A 24336-nucleotide genomic window follows, 5' to 3' on the forward strand; every position below is an offset into this window, starting at 1 on the left:
GCCGGGGTGGGGCTTATGTGACCTCGCTGACGTCACGCCCGCGGACGATGTCAGGGCGGAGTCGCGTGGTACCGCCCCCCGGCACGCAGAGATGCTGGGGCAAAGAAAGTTTTCCGGGTCCAGTCTCACGCCTGGGGATAATTCTACGTTAAGCAATCTGTGGCTAGAATCGTCTCTACCAGATACATCGTTACCGAAGTTAAGTAACTTGTATTTAAATCACCGTAAGGTCTGGGTAGTGAACTTTCAAGTGGTCGTTCACTTCTAATCGCTTGTCTGGCAGCATGTTCCTTCCATATATTGATTCTTTTCACCTCCCTCCTATGGTAACGAGTTCGGTCTACCTTGTCCTGTCGATTGTGCCCCGGATGTAGCCCTCCCACACTGGGTCACAGCTTGGCGCTTTATTCGGCCATTGCTTACAGCGCAGGCTTTGTGAGCTCACTCCAGTACTTTCTGGTACTGGGGGCTTTCTCAAATAATTTTGTAACTCGTTCTACATAATTTTACTCTTTTTTTTTTATTTTTTTAACCCACACTGTTCCTATGCTATCGTAGTTTTTTGTCATGGCTCCGTGTTATGGCGCAGAAACGTTTCCTGTAGAAAACTGATGTCAGCACGCCGTGGGCAGCTTATATGGCTCCATTGACGTCACTTCCGTGGGCGAGGTCAGGACGGAGCTGAGCTGCGCCTTGGTGGTCTCTAATGCCCGTAAACGGGCTAATTCACAGACTATAGGGGATGCTCCCCCTCCTGACAAACAGTCAAAACTATTAGACGCCTCCGTTAAATGAGTAGCCGCCCAAGCAGCAAATCATTGGCGCATTGCCAACACTCAGGCCCTGCTAGCCAGATATGATAGGGCACACTGGGATGAAATGGAGCAACACCTCCAAGATGAGCACAAAGCAAAAGCCCAGGAATTAGTCCAGGAAGGGAAGCTCATATCCAATTCCTCAATTAGATGCCCTTTAGATGTTGCAGACACCGCAACAAGAGAGATCAACACTTGTGTGTGTTGTTAAGGAGACATTCATGGTTGAGGATTTTTGGTTTCAAACCCTAAGTACAACAGTCTATTTTAAATACTCCTTTTGACAAGGAAAATCTCTTCGAGCCCGAAGTAGGTAAGTTATTGATATTTTTTTAAAAGATACAGAAGTAGCCAGGTCTATGGGAGCTCCTCAGTCTCCCTCTAATTGGGGCTCCTTTCATCACTCCTTCTAGGGTGAAAACCATGTCATCAGACAATACTGCCACTTCCTACAAGGGCAATAATCAATCTTCCTCTACAAGGGGCTTCTTTAGAGGCGGATACAGAGGCAACAACAACAAAGTTCCAGTCAGGGGTTCCACACCATGTAATTCCCCTTCCCCCAACAAGCAGTGACTTGCCTACACTTCTCCTGATAATTTAACACCTATTGGGGGACGTCTTCTACAATTCTTCCCCATTTGGCAATTTATCATCACAGACAAATGGGTGTTAGGAATTGTCCAACATGGTTATTGCCTGGACCTTACCAACAATCCTCCAAACATTCCACCACGTTCTCACAAAATGTCACCAGAACATTTACATCTACTTCAGCAAGAGATCCAATCGCTCCTATCCAAAGGAGCCATAGAACATCAAGGAACATCAAGGAACAGGCGTGTACTCCCTGTACTTTCTCATCCCCAAAAAGGACGGCTCCTTGAGACATATTCTAGACCTCAGAGAACTAAACCTCTGCATACTTTCAGAGCATTTCCACATGGTGACACTTCAACAAGTGCCCCCACTTCTACAACAGGGCGATTTTATGTCTACTCTAGACTTAAAAGAAGCATATTTCCACATTCCAATTCACCCTGCTCATCGCAAATACCTCAGATTTATATTAGCGGGTCATCATTACCAATTCAAAGTGCTACCGTTAGGGGTCACCACTGCTCCTAGGATATTTACCAAATGTCTGGCAGTAGTCACAGCACGTCTAAGAAGACAACATATTCATGTCTTTCCATACCTGGACATCTGGCTCATCAAAGCCAGCACTTACCAAATGTCTCCAACACACTCAAATCACTATTCAATTACTTTACCAACCAGGGTTTACAGTAAACGTGTTGAAGTCTCATCTACAGCCTTCCAACACACAAACTTACCTGGGAGCCACGATAGACTCTCACAGAGCTTTAGCCTCTCCCAATACAGCCAGGATTCACAGTATTCAGTCCCTTCTCACTCAATTTCAGCCCAACCAATCATTACCAGAAAAAGTATTCATGCAACTGAAAATTGTTCCCCACCAAGACTTCACATGCGTCCCCTTCAAGAATGCTTAGCAAGTCAGTGGAACCAGTCGCAGGGTCAGTTGACCGATCTAGTGTTGGTAGATGGCCGCACCCATCGCTCTCTGCGGTGGTGGAACCCACAAAATGTGGGCGGCCCTTTCTCGACCCTGTTCCACAGACAGTGCTAACAGCAGACGCATCGCTCACTGGTTTGGGCGCTCACCTACAGACTCACACAATCCAAGGATTGTGGAGCCTAAAGTACAAGAGCCTCCATATAAATCACCTAGAGCTACTAGCAGTGTTTCTAGCGCTCCAAGCCTTTCAAACTCACCTAATTGGCAAAACTGTCCTAGTCCGCACAGACAACATGACAGCTATGTATTATATACAAACACATGGGGGAGGGGGCGAGGCACACTCTCCATCTGTCTCATCTAGCACAAGTCGTTTGGAAATGGGCCATACATCACAAAATGTATCTCCTAGCAGATCATCTTCCAGGAGTAAACAATCAGATTGCAGACCTTCTCAGCAGACAGACACAGAAAATCCACGAGTGGGAACTTCATCCCCAGATTCTTCTTCCCTACTTTCAGTAATGGGGATTTCCTCACATAGACCTGTTCGCCACAGCTTAAAACACAAAATGCCCAAGCTTCACCTCCAGGTTCCCACAACTGCTCTCCAAAGGCAATGCCCTATGGATGAACTGGCCAGGGATATTTGCCTACGCTTTTCCGCCTCTCCCACTCATTCCACTAGTAGTTCGGAAACTCAGGCAATCATCCCTCAAACTCATTCTCGTTGCTCCCATATGGGCACGTCAATCTTGGTTCACTACCCTGCTAGAGCTCTCAGTAGTTCCACACCAAAAGCTGCATCTCAACTCTGCTCTTCTCACTCAGATCCATGGAGAAATAAGGCATCCAAATCTCAAGGAACTCAACCTAGCGATTTGGCGCCTGAAGTCAGAGTTTGGTTATTTACAATTATGTATGAATATTCTAAAGGAGGCTAGGAAACCTACAACTAGGGCATGTTATGCAGCAAAGTGAAAACAATTAGATCTGAAAGAAACACGTTAGTTAGATTCCTTACCTTAGAATATCCCCAGGCGTCAGGCTGGATCCGGAAAGATTTTTCGTCAGCAGTATACTTGCTCGTCGGTAGGCGTTGTCTGCGACGCCGCGTCCGTCATTGAGCTCGTGATCGCCGAGATGACGTCGTCGGAGTACTTAGACGCCGCCCTCGCGCGCTAACGTCGGTTCTTCTTTTTTCCGCACCAGTAAGCGCAGATCCGGGAAGAGCGTACCCCTAGTCATTTTTTAACTAACTTTTTGGACATTTTTGTCTCCTTTTTCGACTCCTGGTGCCGGTAGGGGTGCCCGGGTTCAAGCCGTGTGACGTCTGTCACCGACTGATGTCGGTTACCGAACCCCACCATCATTGTCTCTACTGCCTTGGGGCCAACCACGATGACAAGTCGTGCACCGCAAGCTCCTCAAGCTCCGCCAGTCGGCTCCACGCCGCTCGAGGTCCCGGTCGAGGGGGAAGTCGAGGGACCGGTCGCAGAGCCGAAGTCATCACCGCTCGTCAGGATCGAAGTCCTCGCATTCAGGTAAGTCGAGGCACAGTAAAAAGAAGTCGAAGAAGCGACATCGCTCTTCTGACTCCCCTCGCCGGTCGAGCGACTCGGCCGAGAGTTCGGGTGGCACCACCCGCGCGGCTCCGCCGGAGCCGCAGGAGTCGTGTCTGGCCCCATACCCTCCGGGCGAGATTCGGGACTTCCTCGTGGCCATGAGGAGTCTCGCTCCGCCGTCGAGGCCTGCCGGCGTGCCTCCGGGCCCCGCAGGTCCGACTGGGGGACCTAGCTAGCCGGCGACTTCGGCACCGTCGTCGACTTCGGTCCCGGCGCCGCAGGTCCCCGTGGGATCCAGGCCTGGATCCCGGTCGATGGTGGTTGATCTTACGACCCCTCCGCCGGCGTCTACCCCCATGGTGCCGCTCCCAGCGTCGTCTTCGGACGCCGCCGTCCCTAGTTTCAGTCCGGGTCCGGCGCCGGAACGGCGCCGATGGGTGAGCATTTCATCTATAACCCGGCTCCGTCCTTTCTGCCTGTTTACCAGGAGACGGATGAAGGGGAGGACTGGGAGGGGGTCTGAGGACCCTCTGGCACAGCAGTGCCAGTTAAGTCAGGACTGGGCAGACTAGCTGGGGGATGCCAGTGGTTAGACACTTCGTCTGACATTGGCTTCACCTCTCCTCCTTCCGTAGCTACGGAGAAGGGTGCAACTTATTCTGTGGTGGTGCACAGGGCTGCCGAGGCCCTACACCTGGAGCTCCCTGCAGCGGCTGTGAGGACTAACCTCCTCACTGAGGTGCTTCAACCGCTGGTAAGCTCTTCGGACCCTCTACTGCAGTTTAATGAGGCCCTCACAGACGTTCTGATGGGCACTTGGTCCAAGCACTCCACAATATCTCCTGTGGATCGGAACGTGGCCCGGCGCCACCACCCTGCTCCGGGCGACCCCAGCTTTCTGTCGGTACACCCCACCCCTGAGAGTCTGGTTAGCCAGGCCTCTACAAACCGCCTTCCTGTCCGCACCTCCGGATCGGGAATCCAAAAGGTTGGAGCAGTTTGGAAAGAAACTGTTTTCCTCCCTCAGTCTGGGGTTGCGGTCCATTAATACCGCGTGCCTTTTGAACCGTTACACCCACTCTTTGTGGGATACGGTGGCGGACGTGCTGCCCCAGTGTCCGGAGGAGGCCAGGACACGGCTCTCCCAGGCTCTTGCTGAGGGGCGGCACGCAGCACGGTACTCCATTCGATGTGGACTTCACACCACGGACTCGCTGGGTAGAGCAATTGCGACGACTGTGGCGATTCGTCGTCACGCCTGGCTGAGGTCCACGAACTTTTCAGGGGATGTCTAGAGCACCCTCATGGACATGCCCTTTGATGACCGTCGCCTCAGGTTCTGGCTGCCCTAGACCCTGGAGACTGGATGGTAGCGTTGGACTTGCAGGACGCTTATTTCCACATCCCCGTCCTGCCGTCCCACCGGCGTTACCTGCGGTTCATGGTGGGCCACGAGCACTTTCAGTTTACCGTGCTCCCCTTCGGCCTCACCAGTGCCCCTTGGGTGTTCACGAAAGTGATGGCGGTGGTAGCAGCTCATCTGCGCAGATTAGGGGTTCCAGTCTTCCCCTATCTCGACGACTGGTTGTTGAAGGCGGGCTCGCCCCGAACAGTCGTCTCCCACCTCCAGACTACGGCCGACCTCCTGCATTCGGTGGGGTTCGCCATCAACGTGCCGAAGTCACATCCGAGTCCCTCCCAGAAGCTCCTCTTCATCGGAGCGGTTCTGGACTCAGCGCAGTTTCCTCCCGAACAGCGGGTTCGGGATAATTGATTCCGATCTTTTAGCCTTTATCCCAAGTTTCGGTCAGGATGGCCCTACGGCTGCTGGGTCTGATGGCCTCCTGCATTCTGCTGGTACATCACGCCAGGTGGCGGATGCGTGCTCTGCAGTGGGACCTGAAGTTCCAGTGGGCTCAACATCAGGGCAACCTGTCCGACCACGTTCTGATCTCGGAGGGCACTGCAAGACAGTTGCAGTGGTGACTCACGGACCGCGATTGGGTCAATGGCAGATCCCTCTCCCTACCCCAACCGGAGCACGTAGTGGTGACGGATGCGTCCCTCCTGGGATGGGAGAGGCTGGTCTCCGGCGGAGTCCCGGCTCCCTATCAACCTATTGGAGCTGCGGGCGATCCAACTTGCACTGAAGGCATTCCTTCCCTCTGTCCGTGGAAGTGTAGTGCAGGGGTTCACGGACAACACCATTGCCATGTGGTATTGCAACAAACAGGGCGGGGTGGGGTCGTGGACCCTTTGTCAGGAGGCTCTGCGCCTCTGGACATGGTTGGAACATCAGGGCATCACCCTGGTGGTTCAACACCTGGCGGGCTCTCTGAACGCCAGGGCGGACAAACTCAACCGACGGTGCTTGATGGATCACGAGTGGCGTCTGAACTCGGACGTGGCGCAAGGTCTCTTTCGGCAGTGGGGAGAGCCTTGGTTAGACCTATTCGCCACCGAAGAGAACGCGCAATGTCATCAGTTCTGCGCGTTGGAATTTCCAAGGCGGCACTCGCTCGGAGACTCTTTTCGTCGCGAGTGGAGTTGTGGTCTGTTAAAACGCCTTTCCGCCTACACCACTTCTGCCCAGAGTGCTGAAGAAGATTTGGCGCGACCGGGCCCAAGTCATCCATGTGGCTCCGGATTGGGCACGAAGATACTGGTATCCCGAGCTACTCAGTCTGTCAATCGATCCCCTGATTCAACTGCCTCTTCAGGAGGACCTTCTGTCGCAGCAGCAGGGGACGGTCCTCCACCCGAACCTGTCCAGCCTCCACCTCCATGTGTGGAGATTGAGCGGCGGCAGTTAATGCCATTTGACTTTCCTCCTGAAGTCTGTGATGTCATTCTGGCAGCCAGGCGTCCCTCCACTAAAACGGTGTACGCCTGCAGGTGGAACAAATTTGTGGCATGGTGCACAACAAAGACTGTAGATCACCTTTCCGCCCCTCTTTCTGAGGTTCTCCTCTTTCTCCTTTCCCTGGCCCAGCAGGGCTCTGCTCTGGGCACAATCAAGGGATATCTTTCAGCTGTTTCAGCCTTCTTGAGGCTTCCTGATCAGCCTTCTCTTTTCAAGTCCCCTGTTGTCAATAGATTCTTGAAAGGCATCACGCACATGTTTCCTCCAGTTCCTCTCTTGATGCATCAGTGGGACTTGAATCTGGTTCTTACTTTCCTGATGTGCGCTCCCTTTGAGCCACTTCATAATTGCCCTCTCCGTCTTCTGGCTCTTAAAACTGCTTTCCTGGTTAACCTCACCTCTGCCAGAAGAGTGAGTGAGCTCCAGGCTCTTTCATCTAAACCTCCTTTCCTTTCTATCTATCCGGACAAGGTTGTTCTGAGGACTCGTCCTTCTTTTCTTCCTAAGGTGGTTACTGCCTTTCACATCGGGCAGTCCATTACCTTGCCCACCTTCTTTCCACCTCCACATCCCTCGAAAGAGGAAGAGTGGCTCCACCGTCTGGACCCAAAACGTGCTCTCTCCTTTTATCTGGACCGCACAAAACAGTACCGGGTGGACGACCAACTCTTTGTTGGCTACGTGGGCGCGAAGAAGGGACGGGCGGTGCACAAGCGAACCATCTCTCAGTGGGTCGTTTTGTGCATTAAGGTCTGTTATTCCTTGGCTAAAAAGGATCCTCCTGTGGGGCTCAGGGCCCATTCCACTCGGGCCACAGCAGCTACGAATGCCTTGGGACGGGGAGTACTTCTGCAGGACATTTGTCAGGCAGCTACGTGGGCCTCGCTGCACACATTTGCCAAACATTACTGCCTGGACAGCCAAGTCCGGAGAGACGGCTTCTTTGGCTGTTCCGTTCTCCAGGACTTCCTGGTGTGATCTTGGTTCGCAGACCCACCACCGGGGTTGGTATTGCTGGGGTATCTATTCTAAGGTATGGAATCTAACTAACGTGTTTCTTTCAGATGCACAAGTTTCTTACCTTCGGTAACGATATATCTGTAAGAAACATTAGTTAGTTAGATTCCTTACCACCCCACCCATCCTCCCCGTTCTGTGAACCGATATCTAGGGTTAAGGTCATCACTTTCAGGGCCCTAGTTTCATGGCATCGGTGTCGGTTTCTTGCATGGCTCTGCGTTCCTGGCGCGGAAAGCTATGTACAGAACTGACGTCAGCGCGCGAGGGCGGCGTCTAAGTACTCCGACGTCATCCCGGCGATCACGATGACGGACGCGGAGCCGCAGACGACGCCTACTGACACGCAGGGGTACTGCTGACGAAAAATCTTTCTGGATCCAGCCTGATGCCTGGGGATATTCTAAGGTAAGGAATCTAACTAACGAATGTTTCTTACAGATATATTGTTAACGAAGGTAAGTAACTTGTGCAATAGGATTAAATGAGAGCAAAGTGCTTCTTATTAAAGAGAAATCCTAACCATGGTGTTACATTTTAAATTCTGAGTCTGTGCTTCTCCAGACTAATCACTCTTAAACTATACTGCCTATGAGTATGAATGACATGTCACTCCTATACCTTGCAGTCCTCTGTCATATGTAACATTTCTTCTACACTGATATACATACCTATGATTGATTGTCTCTGTTGGGGGGCGTGGCCTGGAGCCGATATGAGAGGAGGCGGGCTTTGGAGCTCCGGCTGGCGTATCCCCGGTAAATGATTATCCTGAGCCCCGGGCATATATATTTTGTGCCTACTGAACAGCGGATTGTCCTGGGAGTGCGTTGCAGCTAGGGCTGTGTGGCAGAGAACCCTCCCCCCCCCCCCCCCCCCCCCCCAATGTCCTGATAACTGAATAGTGCAGCAGTGGATGGCTGAGCAGCTGGGAAGTGTTCCCTGCAACATTAGCAAAAGCAGTGAATGCATGTTTAACGTGTCCCCTCTGATGGTAAGGTTGGTCATTAAGACTATACCTGAGATCTTGGACAAAAGTGATGTTCTGCCATTGTACTGGCTGCATAATGAAGGGCCTAATGTGACATGCCTGGGTGGGGGGGAACAGTTGGGAAAAGTTTGAATAGATACACAGGAACTGTGAAGTTACAGCTAAGCAAATGAGTAATTATCAAGTTAAGTTAGCCGTGGATGCCTTGGTAGTAAACCGATGAAGCCAAGCTATTAGATGCCATTGATAAATGTTATACCACTGTGGGACGTTTCTTTGCAATATCATAATAGGAACTAGATGAATGAATCTAAAGTTGTATTGATAAATGTGATAGTGATTGTTAGAAAACTCAATAAAATCTGTTTGCAAAAAAAAAAAATGATTGATTTTCTCTGTTTAATATGTGTGCAATGTAAAGACACTCTACACTGGTATGAGAGACGTTATAAAAGAAATTAAATACATCTCAGAGAGAGTGGTAATGGAGACCTTGAAGGGGACTGTTAAAGGATAATAGTGAGGGAATCACTGGCGGGGTGGTCATTGGGGTGCGCCAATAAACTTTGCCTCAGGGCGCCACCAGCGCTAAGTCCGGCCCTGTGCGGTCGTATTGTGTGCCTCTGAGAAAGTATTCATGGTAATTGCAGCACTTGACTGGCACTGCAATTAACATGAATACCCCATGACTGCATAATTGCAGTGGCCCCAAAGCAGGCAGCACATGCTAAAAGTGCTTGTGTATGAAGCAGAGAGACAATGAAGTTTGAGCTTAGGGACATATTTATGGAACTGGTGGCGCAGGGCAGCACAGCAAGTTACTTTGCTGCACTGCCCCGTATCACAGGGAAAGGGCAAGAATGCACGGTATTTTTCCAATATGGTGCGTTACTGTCTTTTCCCCCTGCACTGGCGCCATTTCGACAGCCTAGCGTCAACGCAGGCACACTTGCCCCGTGGTGCAAGGGTGCCTCCTTTGCATGCAGGATTGTTTTTGTGCAGGAAGGGGCACCTTCCTGTACAAAAACAATCTTGAGAGGCTTTTTCTATGTGTGCTGCAGAATAAAGCACACTTTGGAAGAGGAAAGACCAAGGAGAAATAAAGATATTTCTCCTAGTTATGCCGCCCCTGGGAGAGGCGCAACATTTTGACGCATTCCCAGGATTACAAGTCTTTGTAAATCTGTGAATGCGTCTAAACCGTGGGAGTTGTCTGGGAGACTTTTATTGTTGCAGGAAAATTACTGGGATTACAAGGAACTCTGCAGTGATTCATGCGTTTTTAAGAGTGAGTCATTATGCTGCACAGTTCCGCTGGTTTTATTACTGGGGGCCGATTTTGCAGCATTGCTGCAAAACCAGTCCCCAGTTACAAAACCAGCCTCCCATGCAACACCTACCGCAACACCTCCCTTGCACACAGTAAGTCAATGCTGCAGGTTGTGCTGCGTTGCATTACTCCATATATATGAAGCCGTTCAAAGACATGCAAGGTGGCTTTACGTGGCTTTTAAAATATGACTTGGAGCTTTGCATTGTGCATGTACCACGTTGCAAGGTGCTACCATGACACAAGGCCCTTGAAAACATTCCCCTTAGTCTGGTGTGCATGTAAATCCTGCATTACCAATCCCTGGTAATTTGCATTAGTACTACTGGAACAAGGCCAATGGAGGCACCAATGGGTGAGGTGAACTGGCCTCAAGGGTCCTGTGACCTCAGTGACAAAGTCACTGCTGCCCTAGGGTGTGCTGCTTTGTAGGCTTGCCCGCAAGACTGGAGGTGAACTTCAGTATGGATTGTGGTGGACAGGGCTTTTAGGTTAACCAAAACTGGCCACCGGTAGGGTTCACTTGCTGGTGCTAAGAGACCAAGGCTTCTAAGGTCTAGTAGGGCCTTCTAAGGTCATTCATGGGAATGTGCTCCCTCAGGAGTGGTCTGATGGACTAGGCATGAAGGCTGAACCAGGTTCCCCAGTCCCAAATTCGGTAGCTCTGGCCACAGTGCCACATCCTATTCCCACCGAACACCCTTCTGCCCCACTGAGTGACACTCGCACTGTCTTCAGCTACAACCCAATTCTGACCCATTATAAACACCTGGATTTGGCTCAATTCAAATTATGCACTGCCTGAAAAAAAGTAACAACATTCTGGAAGAAGCAAACACTCATAGGGAATGCTGGATTATGTAAAGCATGCAAAATATAAGCAGGAACGACATGTTACCATTAACTCTTTTACTCTCATGGTTCAGAAATCAATGAGTATTTTTTGTCTCAAACATATAGGGCTCCTCCTGTACACATGTGTTAAGCAGGGCTCAGAAGACAAAGGAATTCTTAAAGAGAATCTTATCTGACTCACGGAATCCCACAAAGGGCTCCTTCATATTCATGTCAGCCAGCTAGCTGCTCAAACATAGTATAGCACATATGTATTCAAGTGTCCTGCAAAGAAGAATGAGTGCGAGTAAGTAAATGTGGGTGCGAATGATTGAGTGCCTGAATGTAACTGAGCGTGAGTGAAAGAGTGTATGTGGATGAAAGTGAGAAAAAGTGAGTGAGAATGAGTCACGTAGAGTAAGTGAAACTGTAAGTTAGAATGAGGTAATCAGAGTATGAAAAAGTGAGACAGAGTGAGAATGTGATATCGAATGTTTAAGAGTGAGTGGAAGTGAGCAATTTTGAAAAAAAGTGAATGAGAATGAATAATGGGGGTAGTGAGCCTGCGTGAGATAACGTGAGCAAGCATGACAAAACACAGGCCTTGGCAAAGTGGAGGTAAATATTTACTTATGGGAGTCAACTCCTGGGGAGCATCAGGCTATGTTGGCTTGGCACAGTAATGGCTTTTGAGAGAATTTGTGTAAAAATGGGGTGTTGAAAATAAAATGCAGTATTTGACCCTATAGTCTTTTTTCAAAATTATCTTGGAAGTAGCAACACCCAGACTGCAAATCCTCCTTAAAAAGGCATGCTTACTCGCTTTGTACATTCTAGTTCAGCTCTAGCATTACGCTACACTACTCTCAAGCATCACCAGCCATGGTGAGAAAGGGTATTGTGCAAAACCGACAGTTAAATAGTTTATACATTTTACTGTTCCATTGGCATAACACTCAGAAAAAGAAAACCTGTTGCAGTTCTTTATTGATCCTTCATTTTAAAGTGGATCCGAGAAACCACTAATCTCTCCTTACCGGACTACCAATAAAGTGATAATATATCATTTGGGCTTTCGCTACCGGCTTTCTGACTTTATCTGTTTTTTATGGTGTCATGTTTGAATAGGAATAAGACTATCATCAACTGAAACAGCTCCAGCATTACTCGGGCGCTGAGAGAAACACGTGACTAACTAGCAGAATTTCCTGATAGCGCTTTCATGCTCCTCTGTCTTGAATGACAGGCCAAGTTTAAAAGAGGTCATATTTTACTGTCATGCTTTCTGAGTTTATATTTCAGCGATAGCAGTAACTGGCACATACCTTTCAGCATAATAATGACTGCCTTTTAGAATGTAATGGGACTGAAGCCAGTTGGATTGCTTTCTCTGACCTCATTAAAGCATGTGAATAATTTGAAGAATTCTAATGAAAGTCGATAAAACCAGCAGCAGTGTTATGCCATTTCTGCGACCGTTTAACCTCCGTATTATAGATAGAAAAAGGGGTGCTCGGGACAAGAGAATAATGCACAAACGAAAGATTAGCTTGTTTTAAAAGACCACATCCCTAAACACAGACAAAACCGTGGTACACATTAAAAAAAAATAACATTAAAAACAGCAGATAAGACATTCAACATTTTCCGGTTATTTAAAGAAAAATGCACCAGGTATTTTATTTTCCCAACTTACTTGATGTTTGTGGAGTTCAGAGGCAGTCCAGGCTCCTCTTGCAGGCCCCGGTACAGAGGAAAGAGCAGAGCTGCTAAAGGAGGGGCCGGGGATCTCTGGGCAGGCACGGAGAACATTTTCCAGGAGAGGCTGGTGAGGCTGGGTCAGCGGAGGGCCTCTTCTACAGCAGCCGCCGTCCCACTATTTTTATGTTCTGGCTGGCTGGAGAGCAGATTTACAGCAAGTCACAAAGTCCTCAGTGAAGCTTTTTTCTTCTTTTCCAGGTGGCGTCCGTCAGTCTGCGTGAGCCCGAAAATAAAGGGCATGGGAGGTCAAGGGCGGGGACACCAAAGTATCCTGATGTGACCGTTGTATTGGTCACAGTGGGCGCAGGCAAGTAGCGCCCTCACTTTGGGCCAGATGTAGGTAACATACAATTTACCGATTCATAAATACCGAATTTTACCGAATCGGTAATTATGAATCGGTAAATAGTATGTAGGTAAACAATCGGTAAAAATTACCGATTCGGTAAATGAATACCGAATCCAAAATACCGGCCGGAATCATGATTCGGTATTTACCGAATCAGTAAATACCGAGGTGGTATTTACCGAATCGGTAAATACCGAATCGGAGTTTACCGAATCGGTAATTCAAATATACATCACTTGATGAATCAGCCAATCCAGTGCAAGGCCAACCCCACCCAACCAGGAAGTGGCCACACCCAGGCAGGTGCACACAATCAACAGACTCTGGAGAGGCTGGGAGTGCAGAGCAGAGCAAGGGAGCGAGTGCCTGATTGTGAACCTCAAACTGACAATGTCCAGCCAGGAGACAGAGAGAGATGGAGGGGAAAGGAGGAGGAAACAAAAATTTAGCCCAAAGGAACTGCAGGTACTAGTGGAGGAGGTGGTCAAGCAGCACCAGAAGCTGTTTGGAAAGCAGTCCCTGCAAGTGCCTGAGTCGGAGAAGAGGAAAATCTGGCTGAGAATCCAGGCGCAGGTGAATGCAATCGGAGTGACCCCCAGGGACATAGACGTGCTGAAAAAGCGGTGGTACGACCTACGTATCATCACGAAGAGGAAGATGGGGGAACTGCAGAAGGAGGCCAGCCGGACAGGAGGGGGAAGGAACAGGGCACCTGCCCTTACAGAACTGGAGGAGCTGGTGGAGTCCACAATAGAGCCCGAGAGTGTCGTGGGGATTGGGGATGCCGACAGCTCTGCCAGAGCCGCCACCAAACAAGGTAAGACGCATGCACAGCAATGTGCCCCCCCCCTACCCCTATCCCCCAATTGGGCAATGAGTATCCCACTCCAGTCCATGTGCTAGTGCATACTAGCAATGCATTATGGGAGATGTAGTCCGGGAAACCCCAACCATGAACTGAATAGCACAGAACAACAAGGCATGTTACACACATTAGCGAAAAGCAGGCAGAGGACAGTGTGAGAGTGTTTCAGAATTGTATTGTGATGCTAGCAATGCAGGGCTTCAGGTACACTGAGCTGATGTTGCATTCTGTCCACAGACGATACATTGCGCAGGACTGCACATGAGACGGGAGAGAGGGCACACCGGAAAGACAGCTCAGGGAAGGCCACCACAAGTTCTGCCCAGAGATCAGCACCACATGCAGCCTCACCACCACAGCCAGCATCACCACCACAGCCAGCATCACCACCACAGCCAGCATCGCCACTCATGCTGGAGTCACCGGCATCATCATCACCGCCTGCATTGCTCCGGTCGAGGAGGCGTGCTGCTTCCAGGTTGCAAGTGTCGGAGTCCTCATCTGAAGACTGCAGGGGGCCGGAACCATCCACTGTGCCCCTGGATGGTAGCCATGCCAGTGTGCCCTCCGCCTCTGAGGGAGCACACACAGGTGCCAGACGTCGCCGCAGGGCTCGGGTGTAAAGTCCACCACCACAGGGTGAGAGCCATGGAGTGTTCTCGGGGCTGGAGGCCACCATGGTAAAGATACAGCGCCTACAGGCAAGGGCAATGATGTCAGTGCAGCGGCAAATGCGGGGACTCCAAGATACATTTGTAAATATGGACAGGGGCATAAGCGCTATGGCTGAGGGAATGAGTGAGATGGCTGCGGGCATGCGGGACATGTCCCAGTCCGTCATGCTGCTGTGCAGTAAGTTTGATGCGGACAGAGCTGCACGGCGCCGGGAACGGCAGAGAAGAGACAATCATACAAGGGCAGTCAACTGGCTGGCAACTGCCACTTCGCTGCTCTGCAGGCGCTCTGTGGCAATGCAGGAGGGCCTGACGCACTGCAGCAATGACGTCTCAAGGGGGATGGTGAGGGTCACCAGTGCACTGGAAGTGCTACTGACAAGCCAGTCGGCCACAACTGGTGCTGGGGATGCTGTGGACAGCGTAGAAACCACCAGCAGGAGCAGCAATACCCCCCTGTCCCAGATACACGGAGGAGCAGCAGGCGGCATGGGGCTGCCACTAGCGAGGATGCACAATCAATGGCATCCCGCATTGTAGTGCGTGGGCGCAGACACTAATGCTGCACAGTATAGCATGAGACAATTGGGTGAAGTAACCCTTGATTTGCAACTAGTGATTGCACGATATTGAGAGGACCGGTTTTTCTTTGTGTTGTGGCGTAGTGCCGCATAATTAAACTACGTCCTGCCATCCAACTACTGGCTGTGTCCCCTTATTTACTCAGAAATAGTTGCATGTGATCTGTGCCCGTCTCTCTCTCCCATCTGTTGCTGTTGCTACTCCAGCTGCGTTGGCCTCTGGCTGTGCAGACTCATCATCATTGTCCTCATAATCAGTTAGCTCCACCTCTGTACCTCTCTTCGTGGCAAGGTTGTGCAGCATTGCACAAGTGGCAATGATTTTGCAGCAGATGATGGGTGAGTACTGGCGTGCGCCTCCGCTTTTGTGGAGGCAGCGGAACCTGCTTTTCAATAGTCCAAACGTGCGCTCCACCACATTGCGTGTTGATTTGTGTGCCACATTATATTGCGTCTCACTCAGGGTTGATGGGTGTTGATAGGGAGTGAGGATGAATGACCGCACGGCATATGCACTGTCGCCTAGGTGAGTAAGAGAGAACCATCAGTCACATGCCTCAATACACAATAATTTGCACTAAGTATTAGGGAGCGTCACAGTGATTTACCTAGCAGGTATCCTTCTCCAAATTCTCCGGCAAGCAGTCGTGTGTAGATCCCACTGTTCTGGAAGATGAAGGAGTCGTGGGTGCTCCCAGGAAACTTTGCTACGATATCAGTGATAATGTTCCCTGCATCGCAGATTACCTGCACATTTATGGAGTGGGTGGACTTTCTGTTCCTGTAGATGTGCTCAGTGGCTGCTGGTGGGCAGATTGGAATGTGTGTGCGATCAATACAGCCTATGACATGCGGGAACTGTGCCATCTGGTAAAAGTCTGTCTTGGTTTTCTGCAGTTCAGCCTGTGTGTTTGGGAAGCTGATGTAGTGTTGCATTCTCTGCATCATGGCATCCAGGAACAGGCAACTCTGGGATACACCGCCTACCGCAGCTATCACCCCCTGGTAACTGCCAGATGCAAGTAGATGTAGGCTACAGAGAACCTGCACATGTGGTGGTATGGCATGCGCCCTTGTTGGCTGGTCCAGGAGTGGGTGCAGGTCCCTTATCAGGTCCATGATGGTTTGTGGGTGTAGCCTGTACCTTTCATGTATCTCAGCCTCAGTCTGTTGAAAGAGTGTGATGCGCTGTCTGTAAAGGCGTTCCTCCCGTCTCCAAATCCTCAGACCTGCTGCCTGTAGACGTAGGCTCCTTGCAATCACATACAGAGCGGCATGGTGTCCACGCTGTTGCACTTTGGGATTGCTGATATGCACTGTTGCTGATTACCACCTGCTTTCAATCTGTGTTAATTACCGACTCTTAAATACCGAATTTCATGGATTTCTTAAATACCGAATTTACCTACATCTCTTTTCTCGTTTTACCACTTCATATTTACCGAATCGGAAAATATGTATTCGGTAAATATGAATTGGTAATTTAGAATTCGGTAAATATGAATCGGTGTTTACCGATTCTTATTTACCGAAACCTTCTTTTTGGCCTCCTACATCTCAATTGACTAAATACCGGTCGGTAACGGGATATTTACCGAATTTCGGCCGTTACCGACCGGTATTTAGCTACCTACATATGGCCCTAAATGAGGTGTGAATCACGGGCTCACCGCAGCAGCAGGGCCTTCAGAGGTAACCGTTTTCGTGCTATGCTAAGACTGATGGCCCCTTCAGTGTCACTTTGCAGGCCCCTAGACACAGAGGGGAAGGGGAGGAGTTCGGTGGCACTGCAGAGGCCTTCGTCGATGTGCACGGTGCACCACACATGCTGAAAAATAAAGTTGAGATTTTAAAGTAGGGCTATTCCTGCAGTCCCGGGACGCTTTTTTAAAACCAAGAAGTAGGGGAACGAACTGACATAATTTTTAAAAGTAGGGGCACGCCGTGCCCTTCCGATCCTGCCACTTCTAACACTGTGTGCAGCACATGTATACGGTTCACAAGCTTTGCATGCGGTACCCTTTTATCTCTTATTTTTACAACATACTTACATCTGTGTTTAACATTGTCAAGGAAAACATGTTAATACACAAAGATCGTGATCTGCTCTGTCCTCATAATTAAAAAGAGAGCAGTCCCTGGATCCTCCCCAACCCCCGTGCACAGGCCGAACTTTAATGTTTCTGCTTACCTCATCAAAAAATGTGCATTTGTCTCTGCAACAGGGGGTAGGCGGGGTTCCGGTGCCAGCAGTCAGGTGGGGGCAAAAAAGGGATCTCCTAACTGGCTCACCAACTGTTGCGGGGTGACAAAACTGCTGATATTGTAATAACCATGCGGACTCTTCTTGGCAGTTCAAAGAAAGTATTTACGAACTGTTGCAACAGGGAGAAAAGACCTTTAGCACACAACACGGACTGCACCTCAGTCTTGCTCAGGCTTTCTCAAATTGGCTGCTCGCAGGCAAGCCTTTTTATACAAAACGCTACAAAGGTTTATTACAGACCGTACACAATAGTTAACTTGCAAGTTTCCGATTTAAGGTAGAAAAAACACTCAAAGACATGTGACCTTATAACCCCGAGTTCCGACCCAATACATTATACATTCTTTATTGCACTCCCAAGAATGCCACAAAACTAGCATTCTTCTGCTTGTGAATGCATGCGAGTTTCATGGTAAATGCAATCGAAGTGTGTGCTTCCAGTATTGTGCGCCCAAGACCTCCGTGTGCTCAGAACTAATTTACTTCCCTGCACCCATTGTGTAATCAAGCACCTTAGGACCTGTGTGTGCTCAGGGCTAATTCGAGGATATGAACCCATTGTCTAATAAGACCACAGTCTGAAGGCATGGGGTGCGTGCTGGTGGACTAGAGTGTTAGGCTCATAAATGCTTTCAAGCCTTCTAAACATGAGTTGTCCTTTAACGGAAAACCCCTTTTAAGTTTCCTTTTCTATTGTGTCCTTAAGTGACCTTTTCACCTTACTCATATCATTGTGGGAGTAGGGCCTAAGCTGGTTTTTAATCACGAACAGCTGTGAGGTTTCTACTTGGGCCTGCTGTTGCGCTATAATTTCATGTTTTATTCAGCATGTTAATTTTTGTCATTTTCTACAACACTTCAGTAACGCCTTATCTGGTAAAGAGTATATCAAGCCGCAGATTCCTTACCTACCCACCCATCCATCCATCCTCCCTGCTCTGCGAACGGATTTCTGGGTACAGGGCTGACCCCTTTTCAGTGCCCTTATTTTACACACCAGTGGTGAGTGAATGTCGTGGCTCTGCGCTTCTGCCGTGGAAAGTTGTGAAAAGAAACGGACGTCCTAGATGGCACCTATATATGTACCATGCGTCACTTCTGGCGTGGACAATGACTGACACGGAGCCGATTGATGCCACCTACCTGCTCACTAAAGTAATGCTGACGAAAAAAAATCTGGATCCAGTCTGACGCCTGGGAAATTCAAAGGTACGGAATCTTCGATTAGATATAGTCTCCACCAGATAAGGCATTACAGAAGGTAAGTAACGTGTTCTTTAAGCCCTGGGGAAAAGAATTTCTATTTTCTTAGCACATTTTTATTAATGCAAACAGGGTAGAGAAAAAGTAAGAAAAATCAGAATGTCCTTTAGCTTGAAATATTTGTCATGCTTTACAACTAATGTAGAAAATGTCTTTGTGATGGGATTGCAAATAAGAGCATGCAGTTTTTGTTGTGATGTTGTTTTTACCTGAAATTTTCTCTGTCCTTAGGTTTCAGAAAGACCCGAGTTGGTCAGAAACTGGAGACAGATACTTACTTAAACTCTTTAGGGACCATCTTTTCCATCAAGTAACGGAAGCAGGGACACCGTGGATTGACCTCAGTCACATTGTCTCTTGTCTTAACAAGGTAACTTGTATTTATTTCATTAATGTTAATAGATTTGATTGCAAGTTAAATCCGCACCGGCTAATAATGTTGCATTAGTAATTATTTGATTTATGTTTCTCTCATATTAAAAAAAATACATAGTTGTAAAATTTTTGTTCAGTTGCTTTTGGGATATTTGTTGTTACTTGTATCAAAAGCTGCAGTTGAAAATGCACATTTCCTATAAATTGCCACTATCCTCCCCCTTGTAATTCTTTAATAGAGATTTCAACCACACAATCTGCGCTCTGCCATTGGCCATAGGCACCTCCAAGTATTAAAGTCCCATGCCCCCCCATCCCTCCTATTTTTAAAATGATTACTGCAAAGCGAAACATCATCTAAACTCAGTAGTCTCTTAACGATGTTCAAGAAACAAGCATGTATTGGGTCCTTCATGAACATTTTTTTCTGTGAAAGCTTGCTTGAAGAGCTGTGAAGCTTGACAGTGGGTTATGGTAAAAAAAAAAAAAATCTGTGACTTCATTTTATTATTTTTTTTAAAGCTCCAAAATTTAGCTGCTGTTTGCGACAGCAAAAGGGTAATTAACCATTTGACTGCTTTACGTTACTTGTGCCATTCCTTCAGTTCAAAAGGTAATTTTATTGGTAAAAAGGAAAAAACAATAAATAAAGGTGTCGATGCATATTTCACAATGTTAGGGTCAAATCAGTACAATAGAATGTTTTACAACAGCGAAGAACAAATTAATTGGATTGGTAATTACAATCATGGAAAACAAAATAGAATAAATGAAGCAGCATAAGAAAAAAAAATATTTAGGAACACATAGATTATGAACGTATAAGGGAATCAAGGGGGTTTAAGAACTTCTTGTTGAGATGGTTTCAAATGGGAATGACGTCTGGCACATATATCAAGGTACAATGTAACAGGAGACCATAAATCCAGATGTTTCGGTGCCAGATGTAAAGGATAAACAAAAGAGGTGTCTAATCTATGATTATGGCAAACAGCGTACCACCATGCTCTGTAGGAATTTTTTGTGAAATCTTTCCAGTTAACAGTAGTTTGCTGAAAAGCAACTGCAAGTAATAAATCAGTAATTTTAACATTGAGTGTAACTTTCTCCCAACAAGATGAGAGACTACCCAAGAAAACATGGATAATAGAGAAAGAAATATCAGTTCCAAAAATTAAGTTAACTTGAGACCATACCTGTTCCCAGAAATTGTATACAAAGGGGCATAAGAATAACATGTGTAGTAAATCTGCATTTGAAGAAGAATATGTCCAGCAAGTATCTTGTAAATTCGTAAATCTTTTACATTCGGCGTAAATAAAAGTCTATTATAAACAAAGAATAACGTTTGTACTATGTTAGCTGCTCTAGTGGATTTACGTATCTTAATCCACAAATTGTTCCATAAAGACACTGGCCAGGATAATTCGAGATCCCTTTCCCATGCTTCTTCTATTTTGGATTTCTTTCTGGTGTTGCCTGTATTCTGTAAATGGCTATAAATAGTGGAGGCTTTAGGGGTGGTTTTTAACAAAATGTGAAGATGTGAAGAGGGTCCAGAAGTGACGGAGGAAGTAGGAATGGCAGATATCTGAGTGTAATTATCCATTACTGCTTTCTTAAGTAAATTATATTTATGTATAAATGTGGGCGGCAAACCAAATAATTGCCTGAGTGAAGAAAAAGGCAAGAAATTTAAGTTAGAAAATAGCTGATGAATCCATATTAAACCTCTTTGCTGCCAAGTTTTCCAATAAAATGGTTTACCATGGATAGTCAGGGTTTTGTTGTGCCACATGGTTGAATTGAGAAAGGAAGTGACGGTAATGGGTGTGGAAGGAAATGTAGGCTCTAGGAGTTTAGAGGTCAGCTTAATTATGGGAGTGGATACGGTCTGTGGTTTGCGTGAGAAAGAAAGGTATTCGGCAAAGGAGAAAGGAGATAAAAAAAGACGTTCAACTGTAGTCCAAAGAGGACAGTCATCTGTAGGACTTAGTAACCAAACTGAAGCTTGGCGTAAAAGAAATGCTTTGTGATATGCCTGGAAGTCAGGAAAGTTGACCCCTCCTTCAGTTTTAGGTTGTGACAATTTAAGTAGTGACATCCGGGATTTCTTTTTATACCATAAGAAGGAAGAGAGGCTTGAATTAATTTTCTTAAAGAATTTAATGGGGATAGACACCGGGATATTAGAGATGATATATAATATTATAGGCAACAACATCATTTTTATAGTATCTAGACGACCCCACCAGGATAAGTAGAGGGGGCCACTTGGTGGTTAAATCCAAAATCTTTTGTATGCATTTATTCATACACAAAGTGACTGTATCAGATATTGAAGAGGTGACATGTAGACCTAAGTATTTTATGTGATTAGGACTCCAAGTAAAGTTAGAGGCACTAAAATCTGATTTAAAAGTGAACTTGTTTAGGGGTAAAATTTCACACTTATCTTCATTCAATTTGTATCCAGAAATAAGAGAGTAAGCTTGTACTTCTGCCAAAAAGGTAGGAATCGAATCATTTGGTGTCGATATAAAAAGCAAAATATCATCCGCATAAGCTGCAAGTTTAACTTGGGAATTGGGAGTTTGAAAGCCATGTAAATTTGGGTTCTGACGTAGTTTAGAAAGAAAAGGTTCCAATGCCAGGTTAAAAAGGAGAGGGGAAAGTGGCCAACCTTGACGTACTCCTCTGTAAATCAAAAAATGGGGAGATCAACCCATTGGCGAAAACAGCCGCCGGAGGGTTAGAATAGAGAAGAGAAATCAAAGATATAAATTTAGGGCCGAAGCCAAACCAATGAAGGGTATGAAACAAATAAGTCCACTCGACTCTATCAAATGCCTTTTCGGCATCTAATGCTATCGCCGCAGGGGAGTAATTAAGACGAGAGGACTTAGATAACACATTAAAAAGGAGTCGTGTATTATCAGTAATGAATCTGCCTTTGACAAATCCTGATTGCTCTTTTACTAATAGATCAGGTAAGTAGGAGTCTAATCGAATGGCCAACGCTTTAGCAAAAATGTTATAGACCATGTTGACCAAGGATATGGGCCTATAGTTCTTACAATGTTTAGAATCTTTGCCAGGCTTAGGGATAAGACAAATATGTGCTTCTGAGAACGAGCCTGAGGAACTACCCAACGTGTTGAAAGAAATAAGTAAGGAGTGTAACTTGGGCAATAAAAGTTTAGAAAAATATTGGTAAAATTCTACAGTAAAACCATCTGGTCGTGGGGCTTTATCTTTTTGAAGATGTTGCAGAGCTGTGAATAATTCTTGACAGGTTAAATCAAGCTCTAGGGAGGAAAAATCAAGTATATTATGTGAAGATTTCTGGATACTGGAAAAAAAATGGGAAAGAGAAATATTAGAGGGTTGTGTTTCAGAAGTATATAATGATTTATAGAAAAGGGAAAACTCATTCAAGATCTCAGCATCTTTAAATTTTAAAACTGATTGAGCATCATAGATAGATTCAATATTTAACTTATTGTGTTTAACTTTTAAATAGTTGGCCAGTATTTTCCCCGCTTTATTCTTACCCCCATAAAATTTCACGCTGGATTTTAACAAATATAATGAAGCATCTTCCGTTGATTTTTTATTGAAATGTAATGTGGCATTTATGAGGGCTGTAAGACATTCTTTCGAGGTTGAGGTGTAGTAAGTATGTTCCAAACGCTTAATGTCCTGAAGGATATCTTTAGTGAGTTTGCGGGAAACTTTTCGTTTTGAGGCAACAAAGCATATTATGAAATCCCTTGCTGAGGCCTTGAATGCATCCCATACCATGACATGAGGCATAGATGGGGTTTGATTTAATTTAAAAAACTCGTTAGAGAAGGTAATAAAGGAGGTAGTAAATTTTGGTTCTAAGAGGAGGGCATTATTAAAACGCCATCTTCTAGGACCAATGACCGGAGGAAGGATATCAAGACCAATTGAAACTGGGGCATGATCTGACAATAGAATAGGGCCAATCTCAGCTCTTGTAAGAGTTTGCGAGATATTATGTGATACAAATATATAATCAATTCTTGACTGAGTGTGGTGGGAAGGGGAATAAAAAGTATACTCTCTAGTAGTCTGATTGCAAAGACGCCAGGCATCTAAAAGTTTATGTTGAGAGATTGCTTGTACAAAGGACTTGGGCGGTTTGTTAGGAACAAAGGGGACTTTGGAGTTTCTGTCAAGAAACGGATCAAAAATTTGATTACAATCGCCAGCTAAGATAAAATTATCTTCTATACAATGTGTAATTTGTTTAGCCAATGTGGGCCAAAAAGAGAGTACACCACCTGTAAGGGCATAGACATTTAAAAGAGCAACAGGAACCCCCTTCAGGGATAATTTGACATTCACCCGTCTGCCATCTGTATCTGATTCTTGAGACATCAATGAAAACGAAAGGGACTTACGACATAGTATCATTACTCCATTTCGTCTCCCATCCCCTGGGGAAAAGAAAATCTCCCCTACCCATCCCCTTTTTAACTTTATTGACTTTGAGGCCGAAAGATGAGTTTCTTGCAAAAAACCAATATCCGCATCCAATTTAGCTATATGAGTCAAAACTCTGTCTCTTGATGGGAGAGTGTAAACCCTTAACGTTCCATGTAATCAACTTTAATAGCATTGGTAATGATAAAGAAAATGAGCCAAAGTTGTCAAAGATAAATCCAATTCATTAAGATGACTAAAAACAAATTGAAATAAGGAAAAGATTAAAAAGAATAGATGCAATGATAAAGTAAAGTGAGATAAAGATATCAAGAAACCAGAAAAAAGAACAAGAAAAGAAGATAGGAAGGAAACCAGGAAGAGAACCAGTAGATGAGCAAGAAGAGGACATAAAAATAAGGAAAATGACAATTAGTAGGACCAAAATGTCGACAAAAGTGTAAAAATAGAAAGAAGTGAAAAAACAGAAGACACCATCAGAAAAGAGAATACGAATCAGTATAGTAAAACAAAAAAGACTACAACTGACGAATCAAAGATAAGACATGAAGATAACATACCTACAAAGGGAAGACTGAAAGATAGACGGGAGGGGGTATGAAACCACTTGGAGAGGTCTACAAATCCGGGGCAGCCAAACGGAGGAACAAGGAGACGTCACGATAAGGAATGGTAAAATCTGTGAAGGCGACATGTAAGAAAAGAAAGTTAAATAAGAAAGAGGAGAATAGATCAAACAATGAATCAAATATTAATAAAAACAATACTAAT

The 24336-nt window shown here is 46.4% G+C and overlaps 1 protein-coding gene across 1 annotated transcript in view; it reads left to right on the forward strand.

Annotated features, from left to right (window-relative positions):
- The window catches only part of PAN3 (poly(A) specific ribonuclease subunit PAN3), a 1123747-nt gene that overhangs the window by 1006852 nt on the left and 92559 nt on the right, over positions 1 to 24336 (forward strand). Inside the window, exon 19 of the mRNA XM_085621639.1 lies at positions 18949 to 19087. Within this exon, the coding sequence (XP_085477765.1) occupies positions 18949 to 19087 (139 nt within the window). The remainder of the gene's footprint in view (positions 1 to 18948; positions 19088 to 24336) is intronic.

The sequence above is a fragment of the Triturus cristatus genome, chromosome 8 (assembly GCF_964204655.1).
Source record: "Triturus cristatus chromosome 8, aTriCri1.1, whole genome shotgun sequence".
Taxonomy (NCBI): Eukaryota; Metazoa; Chordata; class Amphibia; order Caudata; family Salamandridae; genus Triturus; species Triturus cristatus.